Source organism: Microcaecilia unicolor, unplaced genomic scaffold (genome assembly GCF_901765095.1).
Source record: "Microcaecilia unicolor unplaced genomic scaffold, aMicUni1.1, whole genome shotgun sequence".
In the NCBI taxonomy this organism is placed as follows: Eukaryota; Metazoa; Chordata; class Amphibia; order Gymnophiona; family Siphonopidae; genus Microcaecilia; species Microcaecilia unicolor.
The window spans coordinates 37,901-53,309 of NW_021963049.1; the positions used below are offsets into that span (position 1 = coordinate 37,901).

The window sequence follows — 15,409 nt, forward strand, 5'->3', positions numbered from 1 at the left end:
TAAAACTGACGTCATGCCACCAAGACAGCTGAGGGGAGGAGCCGTGAGTGTCCAATGTGGAGGGGGAGGAGTTAGTCCTCCCCCTGCTCAGGAATCCGAGACGGCGATCGACATCGACCCTCCCGCGCACACTAACCGCCCTCACAAAAACAAAGCAGCCTACTACACTGCCACCCTCACGGAGCGCCGTCCCGAACCTGCCGTACTCCTCAAAAAAAAAAAAAAAAAAAAACGCTGACCTCCTGTTCCGCGAGCTGCGGGACACGGCGCTGGTCCGCCGCTGGATGACCAAGAAGATCAAGGTGTGGAGCTGGAGGAGCTGCTGCAGATGCGCACGGCCGGCCGCCTGCTGGAGGGCCTGAGCCTGTGCGACGTGACACTGGGCGAGGTGCTGCCCGTCTTCCGCTCCGTCCGCACGCTGCTGGCCCCCGCCCCCCGAGGAGCTGGCCTTCGAGCTGGAGGTGGAGTACAACGGTGGCTTTCACCTGGCCATCGACATGGAGCTGGTCTTCGGGAAGTCGGCCTACCTGTTCGTGCGCCTGTCGCGGGTGTTGGGCCGCCTAGATAAGTAGTAGTAGGAGGGAGCCTGAAGGATGGAGGGGGAGGGCTCAACAACATCTTCATGTGGCAGAACCTGAAGTTTTTCTTGCTGCATCTGGCATTTCTTCATTACATACAAATATTCAACAATAGACAGATCAACAGGTTGTTGCTGTTTTGCTAACACAATTGACTCTTTTGGCATTAACAAAATATTTTTCAGTTTCTGGCAACTTTCTCTTTTCAAATTAAGGGTATAGCCATGAGAGCTATAATGGCCCAAAATGTTGACAACCTATATGTTGACTTCTGAAAATTGTTGACTCTACAATTCATATCATCTGGCTTTTATATTGTTTTGGAAGCGGTGTATAGACAATGTGCTTTTATTGTGGTCTGGCAGTTATATGCAGCTGATTTGATTTATGACCATCTTACTATAATAAAAAGCACCTGGGGGGAGGGACCATGGAACTGGGAGGGAGGGGGGACCCTGGCACATACTCTCATTCTCACACACACACACACATTCACACCCAGTCTCACTCTCTCTCTGTCACACACTCGCACATTCACTCTCTCTCACACAGTCACTCTCACACACACTCTCTCAAACATACACACTCTGAGGAAAACCTTGCTAGCGCCCGTTTCCTTTAAAACAGAAACGGGCCTTTTTGACTAGTTCACTTATATTTTTCTATAGTTAATAGATCAAACATAACCAGATTTGTGACTAACAAAGTATTTGTGTAATCTGTAGAATACTCTGACATATTGCCTTGTTTAGAATCTTAATTGTCAATTTGTTTATTTTTCAGAAATCTTTGCACAAAACTTTATAGCACAAGCTGGGGCAATACACAGAGTTGGCAAGAATTTGATCACGTCTGTGAATACAACCCAGTAGAAGCTTCCATGATGACTTGCTTAGCAGATGTGCGTGAACCTTGCCAGCTGGGATGTAGAAATCTTAGTTACTGCACTAATTTTAATAATAGGTGGGTTATATGTTCAAAGATTTTTTTATTATTATGCTTCATTTAATAAGACGTACATTTATTTTACACTTCAGATTTTGTGTTCAGCCTACAAAAAGAATCCTATATAATAATTCTCACCTCCAACATTCTAAGGTGCCTGGTACCGTGGCTCCCTCGGAGGTGGTCTGCAAGGCAGTTTAGAATGTACTGACGTCAGTGATGTCATTGACAGCTGATTCCAAGGCAAGGGGAGGAGTAGGGAAACACATGGAGCGTGTTTCCCTACTCCTCCCCCTGCCTTGGAATCAGCTGTCAGTGACATCACTGACGTCAGTACATTCTAAACTGCCTAGCAGACCACCCGCGTGTTTCCCTACTCCTCCCCCTGCCTACCAATCAGCTCTCAGTGCCCCCCCCTCAGCGCAGCACCCAAGCCCCTACCCCCTCTCGACACATCAACCAAGACCCTCCCCCCCCCCCGGCGCATAACCAAAGCCCCTACCCCCCCACCCGGGCACATCAACTCCCTCGCCACCCGCAGCTGCCAATACTAACGCTGTCCGGCCGCCGCTGCTGCTTCTCCTGTGGACCAGCAGCGGCCGGTACAAAAAGAAAAAAGCCAAAAAGATATTTTTAACCTGAAATGCGGCTCCGTAGACAGCCATCTGGCATTGGCTGTCGTCACTGCAGCCGCTCCTCCTCTCCCCTCCACGTCACTGCCCCTGCAGGAAGACCCCGGAGGAGCGCAGCGACGTCAGAGGGGAGAGGAGGAGTGTCTGCAGAGATGACAGCCAATGCGAGATGGCTGTCTACGGAGCCGTGTTTCAGGTTTAAAATCTTTTTTTGGCTTTTTTTCTTTTTGTACCGGCCGCTGCTGCTCAACAGGAGACGCAGCAGCGGCCGGACAGCGTTAGTATTGGCGGCTGCAGGTGGCGAGGGGGTTGATGTGCCCGAGGGGGGGGGTTAGGTGCTTGGGTGATGCGCCGAGGGGGAGGGGAGGGTCACTGGACATGGGTGGCTGGAGGGGGGCAGGGGGAGGGGAGGGTCGCTGGACATGGGTGGCTGCAGGGGGAGAGGAGGGTCGCTGGACATGGATGGCTGTGGGGGGGGGCAGGGAAGAGGGAGATGGGGAGGGGGTCCTGAGATCAGATGGGTGGCTGCAGGGGAGGGCAGGGGAGACAGAAGGGACGCTGCAGGGGGGGCAGGGGGAGAGGAGGGTCACTGAACATGGGTGGCTGCAGGGGGGGCAGGGGAGAGAGGTGGGTCGCTGGACATGGGTGGCTACAGGGGGGGCAAGGGGAAAGGAGAGGAGGGTCGTTGGACATGGGTGGCTGCAGGGGGCAGGGGAGAGGAGGGTCGCTGGACATGGGTAGCTGCAGGGGGAGAGGAGGGTGGCTGCAGAGGGGGCAGGGGGAGAGGAGGGCCACTGCACATGCATGGCTGCAGGGGCAGAGGAGGGTTGGTGGGGAAGGGGGTCCTGAGACCAGATGGGTGGCTGCAGGGGGGGCAGGGGAGACAGGAAGGATGCTGCAGGGGGCGGATTACCTTGCTAGCGCCCGTTTCATTGCCTACCGAAACGGGCCTTTTATACTAGTGTTACAATAATCTAACTGACTCAAGATAAGAGTCTGAACAATTAATCTGAATTGCAAAGGTTCAAAGTAACATCTAATCCTTCTTATTAATCTCTTTAAAGTACAAAAGACGTTTTTTGCTAGTTGTCATATATTTCTCAAAAGATAACTTCGTATCTAATACTACTCCTAATATTTTAATGTCCGTTCCAATTGGGAAACTGGTCTTATCTATAATAATCATAGTAACATAGTAAATGACGACAAAGACCTGTACGGTCCATCCAGTCTGCCCAACAAGATAAACTCATTTTACATGGTATGCAGTATTTTATATGTATACCCGAGTTTGATTTGTCCTTGCCATTTTCAGGGCACAGACCATAGAAATCTGCCCAGCACTCTTCTTGTACTAAAAGTTCTGAAGCTAACATTGAAGCCCCTTAAAATTTACACTCAAGCCCAGCCATACAATGTAAAGTCTCCGGTTGAGGATTCACAGCAATAAAACATTTAGTTTTGTCTAAATTCAATTTTAATTTATGTATATTAGCCCAATCTTCAACTAGCTTAACACAAAAAGTAGCTTTAGCATCAATGTTTGAATCCAATGGGATAAGTAAAGTGATAAAGTAAAGGACTTAAATACAAAACAACTTACGCATCTAGCTTCTCCTACATAAGAGCACAACTATGGAATGAACTCCCAAAAGCTGTGAAAACAATCTATGACCACTTAACTTCAGGAAAGCACTAAAAACCCACCTCTTCAAGAAGGCCTATCCCACCTATCCAACTTAAATTCCCACACCCAGCAACACAGCATAACCAGTGATCGTACCGGACAATCTACAATCTTCATTCCCTTCGACCCTCATGACGCTTGATTCACACCTACCTCATTTGACCACAATACAACCTTGTATTTGTTATCAACCGAATTGGCAAATGCCTTTATGGTACCATGTATGCCACATTGAGCCTGCAAATAGGTGGGAAAATGTGGGGTACAAATGTAACAAATAAATAAAAATAAATAAATCATCATCAGATAAAATTTTTCACTGCATAATTATCATTTTCCCAAAAGATGACACTACTATATTAAAAACAATGGGCAATAAGAGTGAACCCTGAGGAACACCACATAATGGGGACAGTTAATTCCTCACTTTAACCTGATGTGTTCTTATTGTTAAAAAGCCCTTAAGCCAGTCAAAAACTGTACCTGCTATACCAATCTTATCTAATATCTATAAGCGAATCTCATGGTCAGTCATATCGAACACTGCTGTGAGATCGAATTGGATCCCTATTAAGCAAGACAAAACTCTGTTCTGCTCTAAATACTCTACAATTTGCTGAATAACTATTGCTTCTTATGTTTTTGCAAATAAAGGAATGATTGCTACTGGTCTATACTAATCTGTGAAACAGGCGCAGATCGGTTCTTTATAATCAGTTTTAAAATAATGTGCTCCAGATCTATTCCATTTACTCCTTGTTCATTTGTCCTATCACATACCTCCTTTTGTTGATTCTGATACTACAGATTGTATTCTCTTGTTACTCTTTAAGCCGCATTGAGCCTGCGATGAGCGGGAAAGCGCGGGGTACAAATGTAATACGTAAATAAATAAATAAGCAGGGTATTGCCCCTGTTCCAAGCACAAATTCAACCATGCTGTAAACCATTTTAGAAAAGCCATTGAAGGAAATCTAAAAAGCTAAGTAGGGCAAATATCTAGGCTACAAGGTGAAGAAGAATATTTTAACAACAATCTTTTAGTCTGTTCTAAATTAATAAGATTAAAAGAGGCCCATGTCTTATCCTCAGGGATACCTGGTTCCGCTTGTTGCAAGCAAGCAGAGTAATTTGTCTATTTTTCTAAGGAAACAGTTGGCAATGATGTACGTATTTTGTCAATCTTAGATTTAAAGAGCTCTGCTAATTCCTGAGCTATTTAAAGTAATACTTCTTATTAGTAGATTGCAATAATTCTTTATAAGTACTGTTTAATTTTCTCCATTTACGCCTGTCCTATGATACCTTACTCTTAAGCCAAATATGTTCTAATCTATGACAAGATCTTTTTAGAGAAAGCAGTTATTCATTAAACCAGGGGCATAGAGTTACTTTGCTGTAGTTCTTTAAATTGGATATTGGCAATTGAGCTGCATACAGAGCCTATTTTAAGCAGGAATAATACCTCTTTAAAGCTGTTCTCTGTCTCCATCTGCTGGCAGGGTGACATAAACCCCCTGTCTCTGGACTGGTCTAACAGGATTCAAAGAAAAGAAATTAACAGGTAGTGTCGTAGAATATAAGATTACATTTCTCCTGATCCTATGAATCTTCAGACCTCTAGGAATAATCCCATGATTCAGTCTATGATGCGACTTACCACCAGTTGTGGAGTAAGAATTCGTAGCAGTCTACAAGTTTTATATCTATGGAAAGGCTTTCAGATGACTGGGATAGCCTGCAATCCAATGTACTACAGAGTGACAGTGAAGCTTACTTTCTTAATGTGTCAAGTATGTAGTTATAATCTTTTATTGAAGACTTTCTGGTCAGATACTTCAACCGATCTGAATACTGCCTAGTACTCTGACGGTTTAGACTGCTGGTTGCTCGTCCATCAACCCTATGCTGAGGCATCAGAGCAAGTTATTTGGAGAGTAGTCATCTTACAAATTCTTTTACTTATTTTTTTCTTTAAGGCAGCTGATTTTGTGCAGATTGAGTTTTCAGCTAATTTTTCTTGTGGCCATCTTCAGTCATTACCCCTTTTGTTGTTGTTAAAGTTTTATATGGCCTTGTTTGACAAAATGTCTACTAATCCTATTAGAACTCCAAAATGTTCTGGTGCTTTCTTCATTTTTTATGACTACAAGCCTAAGTATTAATAATCTGAGGGCATTGTTGGCATTTGGTTGGATTTTATAATGTTTAAGAATTTCATTATGATTTTGCTTAAGTAAATTTGTTTTCTGATATAAAAAAGCATGCTGTTAGTTTCAGAAAATGGGCTTCCTTGTGGTCCATGCCATACCAGTCTAGATGAGTTAGTTATGTCACTCTACCAATAGATATAGTGAGAGAGAAAAAAGTTTAGAGCTGACTTAACACCCCTTATAGTGGGCTGTTTCTGCCTTCACAATCTCAGTATGTCTCTTGCTCCCTGAGATGGTGGTCCTATACAGCAACTACAAATAGGCTGCTTTCAGGAAGGATTTAGTCGTAGGTTTCCAGTGGTTCAGAAGATGCTGTAGGCAGCAGTCCTTTGGGGTTGACTTGTCCATTACCTGGTGGTGCCTGGTAATTTTTCATCCTGACAGCAAGAGCTGCTAATAGTACACCTTCTTACTAGATTGTCTCCCGCTCTGCTATAATGCTGTGTCGGATTTGGACTCATTTGGGGGTCTGAAGCGATCACCTCCCCCCTCTCTTCCTCCATATGCTTCCAGTATATTAGGGGGGGGCAGGGAATTGATGCACTGCAGGTTAGCCATGGCAATTTAGCATGCCATTTTGTTACATTTGGCCTGTCTCGGTAGTAAACAGGCAACAGGTTAGCAAGTGCAATCCATCCTCTTGCTTTCAGTATACCTATAAAAAAAAGAGGTAATGTGCTGCAAGTAAGTCTTGGCAATTTAGTGTGTCAGATTGTGCTTTTGGTTTGTTTTGGGACCAGGTTTAGCAAGTAGCTATAAGTTGAAGCTAGTGGAGTTCCCCAGATTGAGCTGTGGCCTGTGCTTGTTGAAGAAGACCTGGTTAGTGTTTTTTTATTGGTGAAATTTGCAGCCATTTTATTACCACTTTGTGCCCAAAAATACATAATTAAATCATGCTGATCCCTTTAATATCTTTCCTTCTGGTTGTCGACTGGAGATGTTCATGAAGGCTACATTTCTACCCTCAGGCGTGGCAGAGCTCCAGTTCTCTACTGAGTTTATTTCAAAAGGCAATCTTGCACATATTGGAACTTATTGGAGCTCTCCTCCCCACCCCTCCCAGATAGGGGAGTAATGATGGGAACAGATTGCAGAACTGGCTATCTGTCCCTCTACACAAGTGGAGCTGTCTCATATGCCTTTAACAGCTGATTAGGCTTATAAAGCATGAATTGTTTCAGTGAGAATAATTAAAAAAAAATAATTCTTGGGTGGCCCACCTTTGGCAGTACCTTCAAGTACCAAGTTGAGTGCTTTCCAGCTCTGGATTGTATCCCTGCTTGGAAGGAACTATAGGTTTATTTATTTATTTTATTTATTTAGTTGCATTTGTATCCCACATTTTCCCACCTATTTGCGGGCTCAGTGTGGCTTACAATACATTGTAAATAATGGAAATACAGTTTGTTGCATTACGATTAAGGTTACATTGTGAATAGTTAAGGAAGACAGAGTTATATTGGTCACCTTTGGGGCGTAGAAACTATAGGATATGTCGTTGGGGAATTACTACGGTGATCGAATAGTAACAAGAGAGTGATGGGTAGAGAGTTTTTATCTGTGGGTAGATTGTTGAGTGGGAGAGAGTACGGGGAAGTGGAGTACGTGAGGTGATGCTGGCAGTGTTATGGGCGCTAGAACATTCCAGTGAATGGGGAAAGAGGAAGAGGAGAGAAGCAAATTTGGCAGACAGAGATTGCCTCCTAGTGACACTTATTTTCAAAGGCTTGATATCCAAGTAGTTTTCAGATGTGTCTTGTGAGGCAGGGGGATGCTATAATCTATAGGGGGGATGCTATATTCCTGGGTGGTTGTAGACTTTCACTCAGTGGCATACCAAGGGGGGGCGGTGGGGGCGGTCCGTCCCGGGTGCACGCCGCTGGGGGGGGGGGGGGGGGGATGCCGCGCGCCAGTCAGTGTCGTCGGTTTCCATGCTCCCTCTGCCCCGGAACAGGAAGTAACCTGTTCTGGGGCAGAGGGAGCATGGAAACCAACAACGCTGACCGGCGCGCAGCATCCCCCCTCCAGCGGCGTGCACCCGGGGAGGTTCTTTCGCCGGGGTGGGGGGGTGTCTCTTCGCCGGGGGGTGGGTGGGCGCGCTGCACGGGGGGGGGGGGGGGGCGGGGCACATCGGCGATCCGCCCTGGGTGTCAGCACCCCTCGGAACGCCACTGCTTTCACTCCATCCCCCAAATACTTCCTCCTATATCTGATTACTGGAGATGAGATCTCAGGTTGAGATGCTTGAATCTTGCCTTAGTTTTTATTTTATTTTTTTATCTAAGCATTACTTAAGGTACTGCTGTTAACTGACATGCAGGGCACAGCAGTTTACAGGCTAATATATACAAATAGAAAGGAACTTCAATTGTAAAACAGGAGATATGCATTCCAAACAAAACCATAGTCAAAAGCAGTAAAGCAATAAAGAAAGAGCTGCCAAAATACAGACCCCCCCCCCCAAAACCAACTCAAGCTTCAAAAGCTTGAACAGCCATGTTTGAGAGAGCGTTTATCTAGAATCTGGAACAGCAACGAATTCCATAGGTGAGGAGTAGCAAAATAAAAAGCACATTTTCTAGTGCTCCCTAATTGAGCAGAGCAAGGACTAGGAAGAACTATCCCATGGTCATTTATTGAATAGCGAGCACAAGGAGGGAATGTGAAATAGAAAGGGAAGAGAGATAGGACATACAAAAAGCCAGAAGCAGGAGTTTGAACTTGACACAATACATTGGACTGTTCCTGCTGGTTATTTGTACGGCGAAACATGGCCATGTTGGGCGATTAAAGGAAATTGTTTGCTGTTTTGATGACTTGGAAATAAATATCATTTTACTTTTTACATGGTCTGCTCTTTTTTCTGATGATCTGATGTTCTGGAACTTGCAGATTGTTTGCCTGTTTGTTTTTTGGGACCTTCTTTGAAGGAGATATTACATTCTTTATTTGGAAGGGGAAGCCCCCCCCCCCCCCCCCAATCTGGCGCTCCATCTACTCTGTGAGCATCAATTGGAAGGAGGCTTAGCTGTTCCTGACTTGAAGGCCTATTTTCAGGGTGCACCAATTCGCCACATATGGGATTGGCAAGTGGGGATGGGACAGAAATGTTATGTATGCATGGAGCAAGCATTACTAAGCATTACCATTTACTCTGGGCCAGGAAAAAAAATTATTAGGTCGGGGGAGGGGGGAGTAGAGAACACTAACCTGTACACTAAGCATATCTTAATTATGTGGTGGAGGGTGTGGGATAGAGATGTGGGTATCCAGAGAGAAGCCAAGTTGCCATTTATTCCTTTTAACTGGGAGTTAAGTGTATTGGAGGGGGGCAGGGCCAGGTGTAGAGGTGGGATGGGATAAATATGGAGTAGATTTTTGCAATCAATTAATAGACCAAGGACATATAAAATATTTTATGTAACTATAAGCAGAATTTGGAATACCATGCAGGGTCTTCTGTATGGAGCAGGCCATTGAATAAGTGGGAGGAGTTATGGTTATTACACCTGGGAGCTCGGGGCCCCCTCCCTCTATTTATGCTGTATGAGTTTCCTCAGGTTTTATAAAGCTCCCCTGTATGTTAGCCTGGGAGCAGGATCTGGGGGGTGGACTACTCTGATTCCCAATGAAAAGATATTATAATGCTTGCTCAAAAGTTCTCAGTAGCTATTACCATTAAATAAACTAATGTTAAAATTCTCATGCAATGGCACATTTCTACAGCCGAACTATACAAGTTGAAGTTGGTCTCTGACAAATGCTGGAGAGGCTGTGAGGGTATAGGTTTTCTATTTCATCTCTGATGGACCTGCCTGGTTACTCAAGAGCTGTGGGAGATGGTGGCACATGAGATGTCCTTAATTTTCAAGCAACATTTTACTCTAGATCCTGCCTCTTGTTTACTGAAAAGATCTTCTGTGCTATTATGAGATTCACATGACCAGGTCTGTAAGGTTTGTTCCACTTTTCTCATCAGAGAACACCTGCTGTTTGTAAAGGGAAAAGGGGGGAGGATAGGGGATAGGATTTGATATACTGCATTTTTGTGATTACAATCAAAGTGGTTTACATATTTATACACACACACGTACTTATTTTTGATCTGGGGTAATGGAGAATTATTCTTCCTTTAGGTGATATGTTTTGTTTGCTATTAAGACCCACAGAACTTTTTAGAAGCTGCACTATCCAGTCAGACCAAGGAGCATTGAACGATATGAAGCTTTGGGAAAAAGGAAGCATTAAGATGCCATTCATGAATATCCCTGTATTAGATATTAAAAAATGTCAACCTGAAACTTGGAAGGCAATTGCTTGCTCACTGCAAATTAAACCCTGTCACAGTAAATCAAGAGGAAGTATAATTTGCAAGTAAGTGCTTATATGATTATTCTGATATGGGACTAGAAAAAATAAAACTATATATCATAAATATATCTAAGTATCTAAACTACCATACCTCTATTTTTTGTGTAAGAGGTATGATGTTATGGAACACGCTCCCAATAGAAATCAGAAAAATCGGTTCTGTTGTGCAGTCCAGAAAATAATGGAAAGCGTATTTTTTTCCAAAGCTTATGAATCCTGTTGAGATTTTTGTGAATTAAACAATCAGCGTGTTATTTTATTTTTGTCTAGTATGATATTGTTTTATGTGATATTGTTGTGTATGTTATTTCTGTAATCTGCCCAAAATTATTGGATAGAGCGGGATAAAACTTTTTGAATAAATATGTAAAATAAATATGTGTCAGGGCAAAAAAGCTCTATCAGGCTTAAGGAAGCAAAAATGAGAATGACATTTTGTACTTGCCAGAAGTACAGTGGCCTTATGTAGGACAACACTTAATACGAAATCCTAACCTATTTCTTCCTAGGATTCTAATTCTTTGTATAAGAAAGTCTGTATTTTTATAGGACAGCATGTAAACGTTATTGATGAATCCTGCAATGGTCATATCTGTTATCTATATTTGTGTATATCTATATCTCCATATCTGTCCCCATCTCCGTCTATTCAGTCTCCCCATATCCATATCAGGAGCATTTCGGTATTGTTGATGCCTAATTTATTAGCTTATCTTTGAGTAGGGAGGAAAGCAGGGAATATGGAGGACCAAAGGATAATGAAAATCAGGTGGGTAACAAGTTTTTGAGTAGGGGGAAGAAAATTAAGCTGTTGGGAATTGGAGGGGTCTTGTGATTATTTCTGTCATTTTATGATAGGGCAAATCGATCCACAAATATTCTGGCAACAAATATACGACAACGAATGGACAACACGCACTGATTCCATACTTTATCTTAACCACTGGGATGGCAGATGCAATAGCGTACTAAACAAAATAGCACCCTTAAAGACAAAACACTATACCTTGGTTCAATGACGAACTAAAAAAACTCAAAACACAATCTCGAAAACTTGAACGAGTATGGAGAAAGACAAAAGATTAACACACATTCAACGCATGGAAACAAATACATAGAAAATACAAATATGCAATAAAACAAACCAAAAGATCCTACTACAAAACAAAATTAGGACAGGACTACAAAGATATGAAGAAACTATTTCAACTTGTAAATAAGTTACTAGACACTATCACCACAACCAACACAGACATCCCACTCGCAGACAAACTTGCTAACTACTTTAACGAAAAAATAATAAAACTATGCAGCACACTTCCTCATCACAATACTGACATCGAAATCTTCTTCAACGATTTGGACCCATCCTCCGAAGGATACCCAGCTGACCGCATTTGGACAACATTTAATCTCCTCAGCACCGAATCAGTTACACAAGCGACTCACAGGTTCGCCAAGACCCACTGCAAACTGGATACATGTCCCAGTCATCTACTCAAGTCTGCCCCAGACCACTTCATAGCAGACCTTACATCCCATCTAAACTTCATGTTACAACAAGGTTTCTTCCCTGAGGAACATGGCAACATCTTACTCACCCCAATACCAAAAGACACCAAGAAAAGCATAAACGATATCACCAGGTACTGCCCAATTGCGTCTATCCCATTAGTATTAAAAATGATGGAGAGCTTCGTGACTAAACAGCTTACAGAATACCTGGACAAGTTCTTAATACTACATAATTCACAATCAGGATTCCGATCCCACCATAGCACCGAAACTGTCCTAGTCACCCTCCTGGCCAAATTCAAGCAGGAGATTGCCACAGGCAAAAGCATACTCCTCCAGTTCGACATATCGAGCGCATTCGACATGGTAAACCACAACATACTACTATGAATACTAGGCCACTTTGGGATTGAAGGAAACGTACTTAACTAGATCACCACCGTGGAAAGCAGTCTGCGGAGTACCTCAAGGATCACCATTATCACCAATACTCTTCAACATGATGATGATTCCACTGGCACAGTCCTTATCCAACCGAGGCCTTAACCCATTCATTTACGCAGATGATGTTACACTATACATCCCCTTCAGACATGATCTGACAGAAATAACCAACAAAATCAACGATAGTCTGAACATCATCGTCTCCTGGGCAAACTCATTCCAACTGAAACTGAACACCGAAAAAACACATTGCCTCATCCTTTCCTCTCCATATAACAAATACAAACCCACAGCCATAAATACTCCAGGTCATACCCTCCCTACCTCGGACAGTTTGAAAATACTCGGTGTCACACTCGATCACAGCCTTACCCTCGAGAGCCAAGTAAACTCTGTACCAAAGAAAATGTGTTATTCAATGTTGAAGCTCAAACGATTAAAACCTTTCTTCCCAAGAGCAACTTTTCGAAACCTAATACAATCAATGGTCCTAAGCCATGCAGATTATTGCAACGGAATCTACGCGGGCTGCAAAGAACAACTCAAAAAAAACTCCAGACCGCCCAAAATACAGCAGCCAGGCTGATATTCAGCAAAACACGCTTTGAAAGTGCCAAACCCCTCTGAGAAAAGTTGCATTGGCTCCCAATTAAAGAATGGATCATCTTCAAAATCTGCACCTTAGTCCACAAAATCATGTACGGCGTAGTCCCAGGATACATGGCAGACCTTATAGACTTACCAATAAGAAAAAAAAGTCAGATCGTCAAGATCCTACCTAAACCTACACTAAAAGGACTGAAATACAAAACAACTTACGCAGCCGGCTTCTCCTACATAAGCGCACAACTATGGAATGGGCTCCCAAAAGCTGTGAAAACAATCCACGACCAATTGAACTTCAGGAAATTACTAAAAACCTACCTCTTCAAAAAGGCCTACCCCAACGACCCCACGTAACCCTCTTCACCTACCAACACAGCATGACTATGATCGAGCAGGACATCACGCAATCTTCATCCATTCCGACCCTCCACTTATACCTCATACAATCACTATACAACTTTGTATTTGTTATCCACTGACTGGGCAAATGCCCTTGACGGTACTATGTAAGCCACATTGAGCCTGCAAATAGGTGGGAAAATGTGGGGTACAAATGCAACAAATAAAGTTTCGTACTATTGAATAGTTTTCAGTAAATATGATTCCTTAGCCTCTGCAGCAGATTAATCCAGAAACTGATGGGTTGTGTCCATTTACCAGCAGGTGGAGATAGAGTATTGAACTGAAGCAGTGTTACCGGATGGCCAGTCCCTCAGTCTGTCAGTATATCTCTAAAGCAGGTGGTGAACGGCTTCTCACCAGCTCCTGGATTCTTCATTTGTGAGGCCGCTCCTGTGCTAGCATTAGCCAGTTGAACTAGGGGATGTTTGGCGAAGCGGTGCCAAAGAATACAGTAGGATAGTGTCACTGCTGATAAACCAGGGGAAAAAAAAAGGAAACAAAACAAGGAGTTCAGTCAGTATGTGTCACATCACAAAGCAGAAACAGGCAGAAAGCAATCCGAAAGCCTTCCTCACCAACGGAGAACTACAGTAAACCAAGCAGTAGTAGAAAGAAGATCCCCGCGGCTGCCTTTTGCAAAATGGCTGCTGTAACCTCTCGCAGCAGCTCATGGTACTTGTACCACAAGCAACCGATTTTCTTGAACATTATAATATTTTACATGTATCTAGATCTGGTTTTAGATTTGCGCACAGTATGGAAACTGTAGTAGGTTCTCTTTTGGACAAAACACATCAAATAAAAATGTTACAAGAAATGATTTATCTTGGGGGAAAGAGCTCTAGAACACTCGCTACTGTTTATAATTTAAGGGCAGGCGCTGTATTTATAAGTTTTAGGATATTGATTTCTCCACCAATCACCAAAGGTGATAATTGTAATAAATTAAATAAATTAAGTATATATACTCAGAACACAAAGAGACCGTATTTTTAGCTTCAAAAAGGTTGATTTAATATACAATTGCACACGAGAGGTAGGTTTTATAAGAGATCTTTACAGATAATCTGTGCTTAAGTAAGGTAAAGTAGCAGGTCTAGATCAAAAGTTATGTTACTTACAAGTCCTTGTTACATAGTATGAACAGCATGAGGTAAGCACATGTTTGCAGAAGAGGTCCTCATAGCAGGCAGGTGGGCTACAGGTCCCAGGAAGAGAAGAATCTGTGTTGCAGTTGAAGGGAAGCATCTGCTTGTCTGGAACAGCTTCTATCTTTTATACTCTTGCAAGCTGCAGGAAGACATGTCATGTGTATCTCTGGGCGGAGGAGTGGCCTAGTGGTTAGGGTGGTGGACTTTGGTCCTGGGGAACTGAGGAAGTGAGTTCGATTCCCGGCACAGGCAGCTCCTTGTGACTCTGGGCAAGTCACTTAACCCTCCATTGCCTGCCGCATTGAGCCTGCCATGAGTGGGAAAGTGTGGGGTACAAATGTAACAAAAAAAATCCTTAGGGTAAAATCAGCTGTTGTCCTTCAATTTGATCTAAGGTAAACTTGAGCGATCTGACTTGGCAATTATTAAAGGAATGCCTATTGCAAAGAAGCTGGAAAACATGGAAAATCGTTCTTGAGACAGAAATCTCCGATTCTTAATTTCCCAAGAGTGGCTGCTAAGCAGCCTAAGGCTATTTTTGATAAATATACGAAAGAAGTGTTGAAATTAGCTGAAGAGGACTTTCCTCAAGTTTCAAAATGTTTTTACTTTCCAATGCACTGGTTTCTGTGGATAGTTTGTAATGTTGTCCTAAGAAATCATTTGAAAATCCAAGAACTTGATTGTTTCATTCCTTCTGGGAGTTAGAGATTGAATCTTGACTCTGTTCTTTAAGTTTAGAGCATCTAGGTTCTCAGATCTGGGTATTTCCCTGTTTAGCTAATTTTTATTACTGCAAGTTAGGGTGCCACAGATAGGAGTATTCTTCTTGCTAAAATATCCTATAGATGTACAATATATTATG

The 15,409-nt window shown here is 43.0% G+C and overlaps 1 protein-coding gene across 1 annotated transcript in view; it reads left to right on the forward strand.

Annotated features, from left to right (window-relative positions):
• Positions 1-15,409, forward strand: part of LOC115458839 (reversion-inducing cysteine-rich protein with Kazal motifs-like) — a gene marked incomplete at its 5' end in the record, with an annotated part of 203,992 nt that overhangs the window by 10,532 nt on the left and 178,051 nt on the right. The window contains 2 exons of the mRNA XM_030188665.1: positions 1,362-1,541; positions 10,217-10,429. Of these exons, the coding sequence (XP_030044525.1) occupies positions 1,362-1,541; positions 10,217-10,429 (393 nt within the window). The remainder of the gene's footprint in view (positions 1-1,361; positions 1,542-10,216; positions 10,430-15,409) is intronic.